The sequence below is a fragment of the Xiphophorus couchianus genome, chromosome 19, assembly GCF_001444195.1.
Source record: "Xiphophorus couchianus chromosome 19, X_couchianus-1.0, whole genome shotgun sequence".
Taxonomy (NCBI): Eukaryota; Metazoa; Chordata; class Actinopteri; order Cyprinodontiformes; family Poeciliidae; genus Xiphophorus; species Xiphophorus couchianus.
This window is the reverse complement of record NC_040246.1, coordinates 2,002,587-2,016,410: the sequence shown is the minus strand read 5'-3', so window position 1 is coordinate 2,016,410 and position 13,824 is coordinate 2,002,587. Positions and strand designations below refer to the sequence as shown.

General features: G+C 39.0%; 2 protein-coding genes across 3 annotated transcripts; one reads left to right on the top strand and one right to left on the bottom strand.

Annotated features, from left to right (window-relative positions):
* Positions 1 to 468: 468 nt before the first annotated feature.
* plek2 (pleckstrin 2) lies at positions 469 to 7,128 on the top strand. Its single transcript, XM_028000786.1, has 9 exons — positions 469 to 618; positions 773 to 937; positions 2,052 to 2,236; positions 2,326 to 2,417; positions 3,292 to 3,479; positions 3,592 to 3,693; positions 5,118 to 5,201; positions 5,406 to 5,484; positions 6,419 to 7,128. Exons 1-9 carry the CDS (start codon positions 565 to 567, stop codon positions 6,544 to 6,546), a joined length of 1,077 nt encoding a protein of 358 aa, XP_027856587.1. The 5' UTR covers positions 469 to 564; the 3' UTR covers positions 6,547 to 7,128.
* Positions 7,129 to 7,264: 136 nt separating this feature from the next.
* On the bottom strand, positions 7,265 to 13,434 carry LOC114134292 (galectin-related protein B). 2 transcript variants are annotated; one of them, XR_003593367.1, is made up of 5 exons: positions 13,281 to 13,434; positions 12,900 to 12,985; positions 11,812 to 11,992; positions 10,402 to 10,605; positions 7,265 to 8,625 (listed from the first exon to the last, which is right to left on the bottom strand). XR_003593367.1 is itself a non-coding variant. In XM_028000788.1 (4 exons), exons 1-4 carry the CDS (start codon positions 13,404 to 13,406, stop codon positions 10,462 to 10,464), a joined length of 537 nt encoding a protein of 178 aa, XP_027856589.1. In that variant the 5' UTR covers positions 13,407 to 13,434; the 3' UTR covers positions 7,266 to 10,461. The 2 variants fall into 2 exon arrangements, 1 of the variants encoding a protein (XP_027856589.1); XM_028000788.1 differs by having other exon boundaries at positions 7,266 to 10,605.
* Between the last annotated feature and the right edge of the window lie 390 nt (positions 13,435 to 13,824).

Below are 13,824 nucleotides of genomic sequence, written 5' to 3'. Positions count from 1 at the left end.
TTGAATTTAACGTATTAAATATTTCCAAAAGGGTTTTAAGAGTAAATGTTGGGCTCACATAAACATTTCCCCCGGCCTTCTTCTCCTTCTGGCCTGTTCATGCTTTTAAGGCAACCAATTAGAAAAACAACAATGTTTGGAAGGAGAAAAAAAAACATGATTATTTTTCCTTTGCGTGTCTGATTAACTGTGCACAGAATCCGCGCTGTCCCACCTGGATCCAGCTAATGCGGGGGAGGACTGAGGAACATGTCCCTGTTTCATTTCCAGGATCCTGAAATCCCCGCATACCAAACGTGATTGAGAGTGGCGTGGCTGCAGAGTGAGCGGGGCCAGCTGGTCCTCTTCGGCCCTGGCGTCTGGGAAGGAGAGAGAGCGCCATCGTGCGTAAACGAGCAGCAATTGCTTCCTGTTTCACTGCGTGGGTTTGGGTTAAAGAGGAGAGGTGTGTAAGGGGTGTGAGGTGCGTGTGTGGGTGTGTGTGTGACGCATTCATCCTCAGCATAAAAACCCGAGCAGGCAAAAAGAGGCCAGTAAGACTTTTTTAACTTCACACTGAAGAACATGGACGCAGACAACGAAATCCCTGTGTTAAGAGAGGGCTTCCTGGTGAAGAGGGTAAGAACATTTCATTATTATTATTATTATTATTATTATTATTATTACTATCAAAACGGATCAGGAGTGTAAATTTACCGGAATCAGATTTTATTAAATTTTTTTGTCTCCAAAATATACATCAGTCAAAAAAGTTTTTATCATGTATATTCAGGGCCACATAGTTCACAACTGGAAGGCCCGCTGGTTCGTGCTGACGCCTGATAAGTTGCTGTACTACAAATACGAAGGAGGGAAACGGGATTCGTGTCAGAGAGGGAAAATCCTGCTGAAGGATTGCCTCATAACATGTCCGTTCCTGGAGTACGAAAATCGGCCGGTGAGTTGTTCAGGAACATGAACACTCTTACATTTGCGATAGTTTTGATACGTTTACACAACAATGCCAAATAGCATCAACTTAAATTTGGATGGAAGTAACTTTTTTTTTTTTTAAAAAAGAACGTGGTTTCACACATGTACATACTGTTCTACATTGTCTTCTTTCTGTGGAAAACATAATGAAAACATAATGAATGTTTAAGTGGAAAAACATTAAGTTCGCACAACCTTTATTTCTGTTGATTATGACGATTTTCCACCTTCAGGTAATTAAAACATTTAAGAGTAGAATATTAGGTCATATCAATAAAATATTTTAAATACAAAAAATGTGAACTTCATGAAAAGTAACTTTAATACTTTGCTGAAAGGTTGCTGCAATCTAAAAAAAATAAAAAAATAGCCTAATCTGAGGGAATATTCCATTTTCTACAGAAGTACATGTAGAATACTATATGTAAGATATTTTTATTTTTTCCAATAATGACTCAATGCCATGATAATTAGAAGTCAAGGTTATCGTAGAATTAGAATTTCATGCTATTCATGTCTAAAAATTTCATGCTATTTATGTCTAACGCCAGACTGCAATGCTGAAGAACTGCAGCACTAGCTTGTGCTAGCTAATTAGCAGGTATCGCAAGTGTACAAACTCATTCGTAAAAACATTAGCAGGTTTGGGGTTGTTAAAATTATTATGTAGAATCATTTTACCATCTTAATTGATCCTAGACTATTTCAAATTGTTTTGGAAAACAGTCGAGCTCCTTCTGTTCTCTTCTGTAACCAAAGAACTGGGTCAACTGGGACCAGTTAGCTAACTACTCATCTCCTGGCCTTCTGTCCCAACAGCATGAACTCAGCATTCGGATTAAAAAAAAAATAAAATAAGAAAAAGACGCAACATTTTTATTTGAGTTTTTATTTTTATTTGCAGCGCCACCTGCTGCACTTCCACACCTTCAATAATAAGAACATTTATTGCCACAGCAAGGTTGTTTTGTCCAAACCCGACCTTCTTTGTCTGCCAAGCATCAAAGAACAGCTCACTATTTGCTCCTTCTGTGTTCTTTTTTTTCTTCTTCGTTGTTGTTGTTTTTCCTTCTCACTAGCTTGCATTCAAACTCCAGACCAAGCATGGAGTGGATCACTTTTTGGAAGCTTGCTCCAGAGAGGAGAGGGATGAGTGGGCTGCTGACATCGCGGCCGCGGTCAACAAGCTGCAGGCCACTGACGGCGGGAAGCTGATGAGCCAGAAAGATTCTGCCGAATCCCGCTTGCAAAACATCAACCTGAGGTAAACCCGACTGATACAGTCGCTCCCATGCGTTTGTTTTCTCTGTCTTATGTCTTACTGAAGCCCTGTTACTTCACTCTCTTCTACAGCAAGGTGTTGGACTCCATGTATGATGTCCACAGTGGGATCAAGTTGAGCAACCATGTGGAGCAGGGAAGCACTTACAGCAACTGCTTTTCAGGTGAATCATTGTTTATTTATGATATTTGAAGCTGTAATCTGGTCTGAGATCACAGACTGGGAGGCAGAACAGCCTCTTAGCTACGTTGTTGTGTTTTAAGGGCTCGGTTCTGTTCAGGCACTCTGACTTTTGCCTCCAATCTCAGCATTTTTAAGTTACATTTATGGACAGATTAGCACAGGGGTAGACTGGGTGCACTAAGCGATGAACAATAGAGAAAAAGTAAACTCCAAAAAAAGGATTTTGTTTTATTTTTATGGCTACTATTTGGAGTGAACAGAACGGGTAACGTAAGGCAGGCGGAATACTACTTTTCAGGAAAATAACAACATGGAATCTAGGAATGTGAACATATGTTTATATTATTCCAGTTATACCAAAACCTTGCCTTGAGAACATTGTCAGTTTTGGTTTTTCAAAAATTTGAGCTGGCTTGTGCTAACTAGTTAGCAGGCAAAATGCTAAAAGTCTACAAACACGAGACAGGACCAGGGGCGGACCTTCCTATGCTGTACTGCACCTGGACTAACTCTCTGTAATGGCAGCTCCTTCAACATGTGAATGGACCCGGGGAAGCCGGCGTGGTGGGATGTGGGCAGCAGACGGACTTGCTAGGTTGGGCTTGGACCCCATCGACAACTGCTTGCAGCTCTAGCTTGGTTGTTCTTGTTCGATATTTTTAGTTTCCGCTCTCAGTTTATTACATTTCCTTAATTCCTTGTTTATCCTTCTTCCTTGTGTTCGGGCTAAAAAGTCAAATTCTTAACGGTTCTTTTACGGGGTAAGCAGCAACAAAGGACTTGAACTGCCACAAAAACACACAAACGTTAGGTGTCTGGAAGAATCTTTTCCCAATGCGCGATGTCCCCTTCAGGTTCAGCGGTGGTGGACTGGCTGGTGTTCATGCAGCTCAGTCTGACCCGTGGGGAGGCCGTGACCTTGGCCTCCGCTCTGCTCGAGGAGGGCTTCCTGCGGACCGTCGGCCTGAGGAGCGTGGAGGCCCTTCGCACCGCCAGCCTCAGTGAGCAGTTCATGGACGACTCCACTGCCCTCTACAGCTTTGTACGTCACCTAGAACTCCTCCTGGCGGGCACCAACTTTCACGTTAAATCAGCTCGGATGACGGAGTCCATTTAAAAGGTCGGCTTTATTTGCAATGCTTTTCCCCACACAGCCTGACAGCTTCAAAAAGAGAGGCGGCGTGAAGTCAGAGAGGTCGCGGTCTGCACTGGAGCTGAGTGGCAAAGTTGTCAAAAGAGGATATCTGCTGAAACAGGTGAACTTTCTTGAGGCTCCAGTAAATTTTGGAATGTGAACACAGTTTTCACTGAGTCACTCAAACCTCCAAGTTTCACGTCGGAACATTGAAGAGAATTATTGCTCTGAAATTGGAATTCGAATGAGAAAGGCAGAGCTTAGTCAACAAATCAAAATTCAATATGGCTGCCTTTATGCAAACACAGTTTACTGCTTTTTTGACAACTTGTACCTTTAATACCATTTCACAAACACAATATAATACAGTCTACATTAGTTTAAATGTTGCCAAACTGGTTTGAAAGAACAAAATGAAGGTTTGTAATGTATGTTGTTTTGGCTAATAGTAGTTAGCATGCTCACTGAGCATACACAGAACCATTCTATTCTTTTGAATATTATTGAATTGTTTATTTATTTCAGTAACTCAATGAACTAAGCGAAACATATTATCAAATCAAAATCGAATCAAATTTTATTTGTATAGCACATTTCAGCAGCAAGGCATTTCAAAGTGCTTTACATCATATCAAACACAGAAACACAAAGCAACATAGAATCAACAATCAAAACACAACATTAAGTCAGGTTCCATTAATAAATTTGTAATTGATTAGGTTTCAAATCTAATCCTACACAGGTGGGTTTTAGTAGAGTTTGCATCCATAGAAGGTTTAACCTGTTACACTCCTACTGTGTTATATGGAACAAAATACCTATTGCTACTGTTATTCCCACTCAAACTCACAATCACACAGTTTAAAACGATGTAGACAGCATTTTAATGGGCTTCTGGGCTTATGATGTACAATAATTACACACAGGCTGATACTTTCAAGGCTTTATTTCTGGTAATTAATGTTTTCCCTTATACAGCTAATGAAAACACGACATGTACGATTAAAATATTACATCAGACCAATAATAAAAAATAAAAAAATCATAAATGTGCACTTAACCAAGAGCATGTTTAACACCTGCTCAAAGGTCGTCGTTTTCAAAATGTACTTTTAATCTGACAGACGATCTTCGTGGGAATGCATATGCTAATTTATTCAGCGTGGCTGAAAATGAGGAAACCCGCTGTCTTTTTAAACTGTTGGGTTTAATCCAATTCTGGCCCAGCATTTTTGGCTGTTTGGAACACATTCCCCATGAATGTGATTCATTTGCCTCATACTTGCGGTGTAAACACCACTGAAGCTCAGCCAAGAGTCTATAATGTTAGCACGATTAAAATATTATTTCTTATAGGTAAAAGTGACAGTAACTGTTGAGTTTTATCTGAAGGTAACAACTTGCTTGCTTCCTGTTGCAAAGCCTCCCCCATATTAAAGGCTAATAAGAAGTTCAGTTCATCTTGAAGGTGCGACACGATGCCCTTTGACCCTGACGGGTCTTCAGCAGGTCATGTTTGAACTTCTGGCTAATCTTTAACTGCAGGGGCACAGAAGGAAAAACTGGAAGGTGCGACTGTTTGTGCTGCGTTCGGAGCCCGACTTCCTCCATTATTATGACCCCACCAAGGTGAGCGCTCACAGTGCTGCTAAATGCATCAACCTGAACACAAACAGAGTGAATCCCCTTTTGTTTTTGCTACCACTTTTACGAGCTGGGAGTCTGAAGGTGGTGTTACTCATAGCAAATGTATCATCATCATCATCATCATCATTATCATCCTCGCCTCCTCATGTCTGACTTAATCTCTTCCGTTCTTGTGTCACTTGTCAGGATGACATCAGCCCTGTTGGCGGCTTCTCCCTGCGCGGGTGTTTGATATCCTCTCTGGATGATAATGGAGTTCCTTCAGGTGGGTTAACTCAGACTTCAGTGACTAAGGAGGAAAAATAAACAACTTTAGAAGCTTTACCTACGTTTTTGTCCAAATGATTTGATTTTCCCCCCGTGTTACCACAGCGTTTGTCGGTGCTTACGGCACCCAATTGGCTGGCTATGTACGGCCCTGCGTGTTGGTACTCTCAGGCGGCTGCTTGAGCCGCCATTGGTCAGTCAAAATAGGAAGTGAAGTTCCCCAACTACAAAACAACCCAATTTGTGTTTTTTTTGCTAGCTAGAGTTCCGGGTCCAATATTGTGTAGATTTAATTCAAATTCAAATTCCAAAATACTTTGTTGATCCCAAAAGGGAAGTGAAATGTTGCTGTAACTCATTTGAATACAAGACTCTTCAAATCCAGTATATAATTTATAATTTATCCCAAAAGTGATTTTGGGATCACAAAAAAAAACACCTTTTTTTTTTGTTGTGGCAAAAGATAATTTAGATAAAATAATAAATAAATAAAACACTTTTGCCAAAAAATAAATTAGACCATTATTTCAGGAAGGTGGCGGCGATACGCAGAGTAAGAACATGGAAACTTCCAGAACCGTCTTGATGTGTCTCACTATGTAGCTTATCTTTGAAGTCTTATTTTTATTAGCGTTGACAAAAACAGAATTTGAAAACTTAGATATACAAACCTTTGTCTCTTTACATTAACTTCATGTCCGATCGTTTGTCAAATGTTTGTTCATTAAATGTCAAACAGGGCTAGCGGTAGCATTCGCTAACTCCTCAACGGGAGGAAGGCTAATGTTTCCGGAGTTTGTCTTTGGTCCTCAAGCGATGGCTCGAGACGTGTGCGCTTGCTATTTCGTGTCAGTGTGTTTTATTTCAGATTTGATCTCATTTGTAAGTACGCTGATGCTTCACTGACATATTTACCTTCTCCCGTTACACAGGTGTGAAGGGCAACATTCAAGGCAACCTGTTTAAAATCATCACAAAGTCGGACATTCACTACTTCATCCAGGCTCCGACTCACCAGGAGAAGATGAACTGGATAGACGCGATCAGAGAGCACACGTAGAACTGCTGTGTCCAGGATATTTAACGTATCTGCAGGGACAAACCTTTTTATTTTTCTGTGAATGCACTTTCACTATAAGGCTAATAGACACTTTATAGGTAGTCACCATTCTGTTCATTTGTGTTCAACACGTTAAATCTTATGTTCTTGTGTGAATATTTTTAGTTTTTCAGAAGCCCTTCAGTGGTAGAAATTTTTGAATGTGTTTTGCCTAATTGTGTTTAAGTTTAACCGTTTGTAATTCAGTTTCAATGTTAGCATTTGGACAATGCTTCTTACATTTTTTTTTAGCAACTGAACAAGTTTGTAAATTTCATTTTCTGCTATTTTATTCTTTTGACATTTAAAAAAATAAAGAAATAATATTATATTATTTATTCAATTAGCAGTGTGTTCTGTCGTCTTTAAGCACTGCCGACAATTTGATCCGAAGCAAATTTTAGTTGGTATTAAAAAAGGGAGCATACATAGCTAATTGTAAAAAAAAAATTTTACAAAATTTTGATTTGGAGAGTCTACTTCAAAACATAACACAAAGAAAAAGAATCTGTACGTGCTAAAAAACAAAACTGATAAAAAAAATCTGTCATATTTGAATCCCTTTCATAATCTCATTACGGTTTAAAGACGAATTAATATCTCTGTCTAACATTTCTCCTTGCAATTCATTGAACAAAACTCTTGTAGGCCTCTTATAGTTATTCTTATTTTTTTTTTAATCTGTTAGCTTAAATACAGAATTAAACTCGAGTTTAAACATTTTCTCGGCCACTTGAACTAGGAGACAAGATTTTATATTGGTTTTGGGTTTTTTTTGCCATGTATTTTCTTGTATGATCATTAAACAGACATTCAATTCCTTTGTGTTTTATGTAGTGCTGCCAGTCGATTAAAAGATTGGCAGATTAATCTGATTGATTCAAGATTCAATCAGATTAATCGATTAACTTTGGAAGACTGAAATGTAAATATGCGCATTTTCAAAACAATATTTAAGAAAGTGTTTGTTTGTTTTTGCTTCAAACCAAAATAGCCTGAAGATTCTCAGGTTTTTTTGTTTTTTTGTTTGTTTTTTTAAGGTTTTCATACGTTTCAAACGTTCATTCAGAAATGTTAAATATAAGCTGGCTGTGCTTTGGTGGAAGGATAATTCATTGTTGTAATATGTATATACTACCTTGGTTTTATCCAAACGTTCATCGGGATGGATTTTTTTTAAAGCGAAACTCGACATCGAGCACAGCACTTTGACTTTCCTCGCTACTCTTTTTGCTCACATTTGCAACACTGCATTGTTGACCGCAGTGCTAAGCCTGTGTAGCGCGCCGCTTTGAACCGAGTAACCCTCCGCGGACGAGAGGCGTTCGGGTCAAAATAGGTAAAGCCGTTAATCCGCATTACATCATTTTAACATGCTGAGACTTTTTACATTAATCGCATAAATCGACGCCTTAACCTCGACGGCTCCGCTTCCTGCCGGAACACCTTTTTTTTTTTTTAAAAAAAAAAAACAAAGTCTTGTAGTTGAACTTGGGGGAAATTCCTTGAGTCTTCCTCTTCTCGAGGTTGTTTTCCCCGGACAAAATATTTCTCCGTCAGCAAAAAAAAATGTGCAAGCAGGGACAAGAAAAGTATCAGCAGGTATGTGTTGTTATCGCTAAACTTGTGTCCTGAGGCGCTTCCAGGTGTCACGGACAGACACGCCCACTCGGCAAGCTGAGTCCGGCTTTTGTCTGAGTGACTCAAACGCAGCAGCTGTAGATCAAAAGTGGCGCAACACCCAAGTCATATCTCGGATTTGATGTCAAATCCAAACGACATACCTACGTGCAAAGTACAGCGGAACAAACACATAACAAACAGATTAGATTTTTATTACGGTGACTGAAAATATAAAACATTCCAGCGAAAGGTGCCAAAAGAACAACAACAACAAAAAAACCTTTGAACAATTCGTGAACGCTTTTTCAATGTCGAAGCTGATTTGCGTGCGAGTCTCAGTATTCAGTTGTGCTGAAGACAGCAGCAGTCCAACGTCGCTAACTAGATCAATCGAGGTGAATGGTGGGAAATTTCCCTCTAGATGAAAAACAAAAGAAATGTCAGAAAAGCATAAACAGTGAAAACATTCATGTTGCTAATTCTGAACAACAGAAGCGTGGAGTTCAATTCATTCTGTTAAAAAACAACTTTTTGCTCTTATTTAAGGACCGAGTGGTTACAGTCCGTTCATCTATGACAATCAGAATAAAATGGGCCATTTAAGACCTTATTCAAAGTAACAGTGCACTTTGATGAAAAAGTTGGGAAGAGGAAAAATGTTTTACAAGGCAATTAAAGAAAACAAGCTAGTTAGCGAGCAGCATCTTGAATAACAGAAAATCAAGAATAACATTATGGATTGACATTAAACATGTTGTTTGTGAGGCAAAATAAAACATTTCCCACTCAGTGCAACGCAGATTTGAACCAGTTCTCAGAAGCTGTGGCTCAACGGTATGCTAGCCTGGTCATTTCTACACTGGATTCTCATCTCCCTCCCAGCTTTGTCGGGGATTTCGCCCATTGAGCTTGATTTCTCCAATTGAATTTCTACAATTGCAGCGTGCCTGTGTAGGGTTGTAGTTCTTCAATGGCAGCAGAGGAAGTGAACAAAACTGTTCAGTCCGTGTTGGTCACGCTTCACAATTTTGTACTGTCAAGATTTTCTATTTTTCTTTCTTTTCTTTTCTTTTTTTTTTAGAGATTTTAGATTCATAGCAAATTTGACCCATTTTGGTTTTGGAATCGAAAGCACAGCATTCCTGATACACGTATATGGAAGAGATAGTCTCATTAGAATAAGACTATTTTAAGATGTTGAATTTATAACAATGACATTGTACCCAGAGCAATTATGTGTATGAATTTTGTTTTTTTAATTAAAAATTTGCCAGCTAAAATTCTACCTGTAAAAAATGTGGTGACCCTCTGGTGACCACGGCCGGAGCAATCGGCACCAGACTGAGGCGAAAATTAAATTGATGAAGGGACAGCAGGTGCCTCTCTTAAAAATTAAGCCAGCAAATTTCTGCAGGTGAAATTTTTGCTGGCAAATTAAAAGTAAAAAAATAAAAATAAATTAAAATAAATTAAAAAAAAAAAAATAATAATAAAAAAAAATATATATATATATATATATATATATAATTGCACAGAGTAAAAATTCAGTGATATAAATCATTGCTTAAAAAAAGTCTGATTCTAGAAAAACTACAGTTCTTCCACAGTTGTATGGATTTGAAAGCAAATTTAAGCTCAGCTGATGTTTCAAAACGTGCCGCCATTTTGAATGCAACTGTGTGGGACAAAATGAATCCAATGTAAACTGAGAGAATTCCAAATACAGTGCTGTGTCTTTCAGGGCACGCACTAACAATCTTCACTATGTCTTCAACTTAAAAAAACAAAGAAAAAACCTCTAGGAAATGAAAAGCTTTCAAAGGTTTTTTCCAGAAACGTCTATGACAGGTTTCTGAAACCTTCGTTTCTGAAGGGATAAAAACTAATCCAGAGTTCTTAACTTGCTTTTTCTGTGGCTTCAAAGGCGCGAACATTTCTCGCCCAACCTTGGATCGCGTTCCAATTCACAACAACTCAAAAGCACATTCCTCATTCGATTTAAGACACAAGACGACTGTGGCTACGTTCAGTCGGCATCTTCAAGTCTCCAGTCAGGTAATCTTAGCGAAGGCACTTTGTCTCAACATAGGATTACGAGGCTGGTGCAACTTTGTCGGCGAACTAAAACGGCGAAGCATCCCGATGACGGCGACTGGAAAAAAAAGAGTTCTAATCTAATGGCGGTGTGTGTACCGTCCCCCCGGCGGCGTGGGGGAACCCTCAGTTCAGCTTCCTGTCAGCGAGAGGCCGGCGCTAGGCAACCTTGGTGAGCTGTAGGTCCCCGAAGACTCTTAAGGCGGTGAGGGAGGCGAGCTTGGAGACCCGGTGGTTGAAGCCACACAGAGGCTGGCCGTCCACCAAGATGCGGAACTGCTGGTGTTCACAGACGATCTCCATCTGGCAATTCAATGGACAAGCTGTTATTTCAGCGAAGGAGTCAGTTGCGACTCGCAAATGTACGGATTTGGCTAACATAGTCAAAGTTAAATTAATAAAAAGAAAATGCTGAATTTGCTGCTTTAAGTGAAAGTTTTTAACCTGCACACCATTGGTCCAAACATAAAAACATATGGCGGACCAGATTTGGCCCCTGCGCCCCGAGTTTGAGACATGTAATCTAAACACTAAAAAAAAATGCTTTTATTTTGGGCAGGTGGCAAAATATTACAATAACATATTATTAAACTGAAATTTGTATAAAATGTTCTTTTAAAAATATTGCATAATTAGTTTTATTTTTTTTACCTATTTAAAGGTTATAATCAAGAATATTATAATATGTCATCGACTTCTTAAAATAAAGACTTAAATCATTTTTTGCCAAAAGTGATTTTTGTAAAAAAAAACAACTTGTTTTTTGCAAAACTTTTATTTTATAAAATTACATTGTAATTGTATAAATTTATAGTCATATCTTCTGATGTAGTTTCTCACAGTTTGCAGCAACAAGCCAGTCAATCAATCAATAGTATCACGTTCATTTAATATTTAAGTAGATTACATTTGTGAAGCGGAAGAGAAAGGGCGTGTACTTTTTCAAATGTTTTCCAAAACAAAAAACAGAGAGAAAAATCTGAAAAGTGTGGCATGCATTTATATTACGCTCTGCCAAGTCGAAATTTTTGCAGAAAGTTAGAACGCTGGCTGAAATTTCTTCCTGCTTGTTGTTGGTGGAATTATTTAAGCTCAGCTTGTTTTGACACGTTTGTGTGCAGGAGTTTCTGAGTCTTACCATAGATTTTCTAGTATTTAGTGGTCTCCGCCTAAAAGGGGCTGAATGCAAATATTTATTTGCAACTACTGTATTTTGTTTTTGTCTGGCACAGAAAACCCCCAATAAAGTTTGGGATTCTGTGGCTAGATGTGGGGAAACTACAGGAGCCTCTGCGAAGCTCCGTAAATATAGCAAAGGGGAAGCGATGACAGTGACTTGTTGTCATGGCAGCTTATACGGCAGGTTTAAACGCTGAATGTGCAAAATCAAGGCTGTGGATTTCATCATTTCTCTAAAAAAAAAAAAAAAGAAAGAAAGAAATGATAAAATATCTACAACAAAAAAAACCTTCTGAGTACAGAGCTAAAAAAAAAAAAAAAAAAAAATACCTTAAAGGCTTCTCCGGGTGCAAAGGGGAAGAAAGAGAGTGTGTTTTCACACGGACCCCACTTCCCAGCCAAACGGGCGTTACGTTGGACAGCCTTATCCATGAAGCTGACCTTCAGCTGCAGACCCACGTCCGCCTCTGCCTCTTCCTCCTGAGGCTTGCAGGACACGGTCACCTCGATGCTGAGTCAGCCACACACACCCACACACACATTAGGGGCACATGAGTGTGGTGCAGGATTCACGGCTCAATGGTTAAAAACAAGACTATAAATTCCATGTCCATCTTTCGTTATTTTTCTGAGAGTTACCAACGGAGCAGTGACACCTGCTGGCCTTTTGTAGAATTGTAACAATACAGCTTTTCCTGAATTGTCAGAAATAATCTCGATAAGTGCCCCTGATTTTAGCCAATGTTAAGAGAGAAATATTCTGACGATGGTAACTAAATACTCACAACTATGTGAATTTATGTCACAATAATGAGTCACTGGCTGTTTTTATAGAGAACATCTCGAAGGGTAAAAAGTCACTTGTTTGGTCTACAGCATTTACAGGTTATGTTAAAACTGATTTTTAATGTCGCATTAATATTTTATCATCACATTTATTTAAAAAAAAAAATCAAATCAAAACATTTATCATTTACGTAAACCTCAGAGAATATGAATTTGATAAAGATGAGAGGATGCACACTGTAAAATTTTGTCTTTACTGATTTATTATTATTATTATTATTAGTAGTAGTAGTAATACTATTTATTTATTTTTAAAAAAAAATCCAAACCGAGGTAACAACCAAAATAAATAAATTAAGAAAAAAAATGCCTACAGTGATTAAGAGTTTATGGGAAATGCGTTTCTCCCACGCACACTCACAGACTAACCCTAATCAGGCATCACGCAGACATTTTCCAAAACAGGGGCTAGCTGCATGGTTGGCATGCAGTCATGCACTAAAAATGTTGCTTTTCCTGTAAACAAGGATACAATTAAGAGTTCAGGGGGCAGCAGCCGGTAAAGCTACTGACAGTTTAGTAAAACGAGACTTTTATTATGCAGTTGTAAGACGACAGCTGTGCGCACTGACCTCTTGGGCTTTTTATCAATAATTCCCATGACAACCAGTTTCATTGAAGGCCGCATTCCACCTTTAATCTCGCCGACGTACTGCCCCTGCAACACAAAAGAGACACGTACTGATGAGGCTGACGCGGGATGAGGCCCGCACCGTCACGCAGAGTCCTCAGCTGAAGCAGATGTAAGAGGCCTAAATGCAGACAAAGTCTACGGCCAGCTGATCTGCGATCAGCTGCACCGGCGGGAACAATAGCTTCTTTGATCCAGATGGGAAACAATCAGTAACTCAGCCGCAGAGGCAGTCCAAACCAGTTAGATATTTTTGGATAATGATAATAATAACGCGGCGAAACGTGCCTTTCAATACAAGCACAAAAAGGATGTTACATACATTGTCTTTCTTGTCCTGGTCATCCATTCCACTCGGGGCGTGATGCGGTGTGGAAGCTGGGGCGGTGATACCAACTGAGGACCGATTGACTCTGCCTCCCAGCTGGCAAATCCCGCCTGTTGCCATGGAGACCGGCTCCTATTTGGGAGGTGATGCTGGAAGACAGACACAAGAGTGGACGCCTCGTTGCCCAGATTGAGGAGATACGTCACAGGGCGTCCTTCATATTGTGAGGGGCAAGTTCGCCTTGGTGGGCAAAACCACTGTGGGTTCTGCATACATTACACAGTAAAGTTTACATTAAACTACTTTCCATGAATCGTTTCATGGGCAGTAACATATGTTATTTGTAGTACTGTAAATCAAAGTTACTCACATAAAACATTTGTAAGACAGACACAAGAATTGTGTGGTTAAAATTCCAAAAATAGAAATAGAAATAATAATATAAATTATTATTAGTATTATTAACTATAATAATTCAAAAAAATACAGATTCAAGTAATAAATTAATGAAGAAATTAATGTATTATTAATTTGTTAA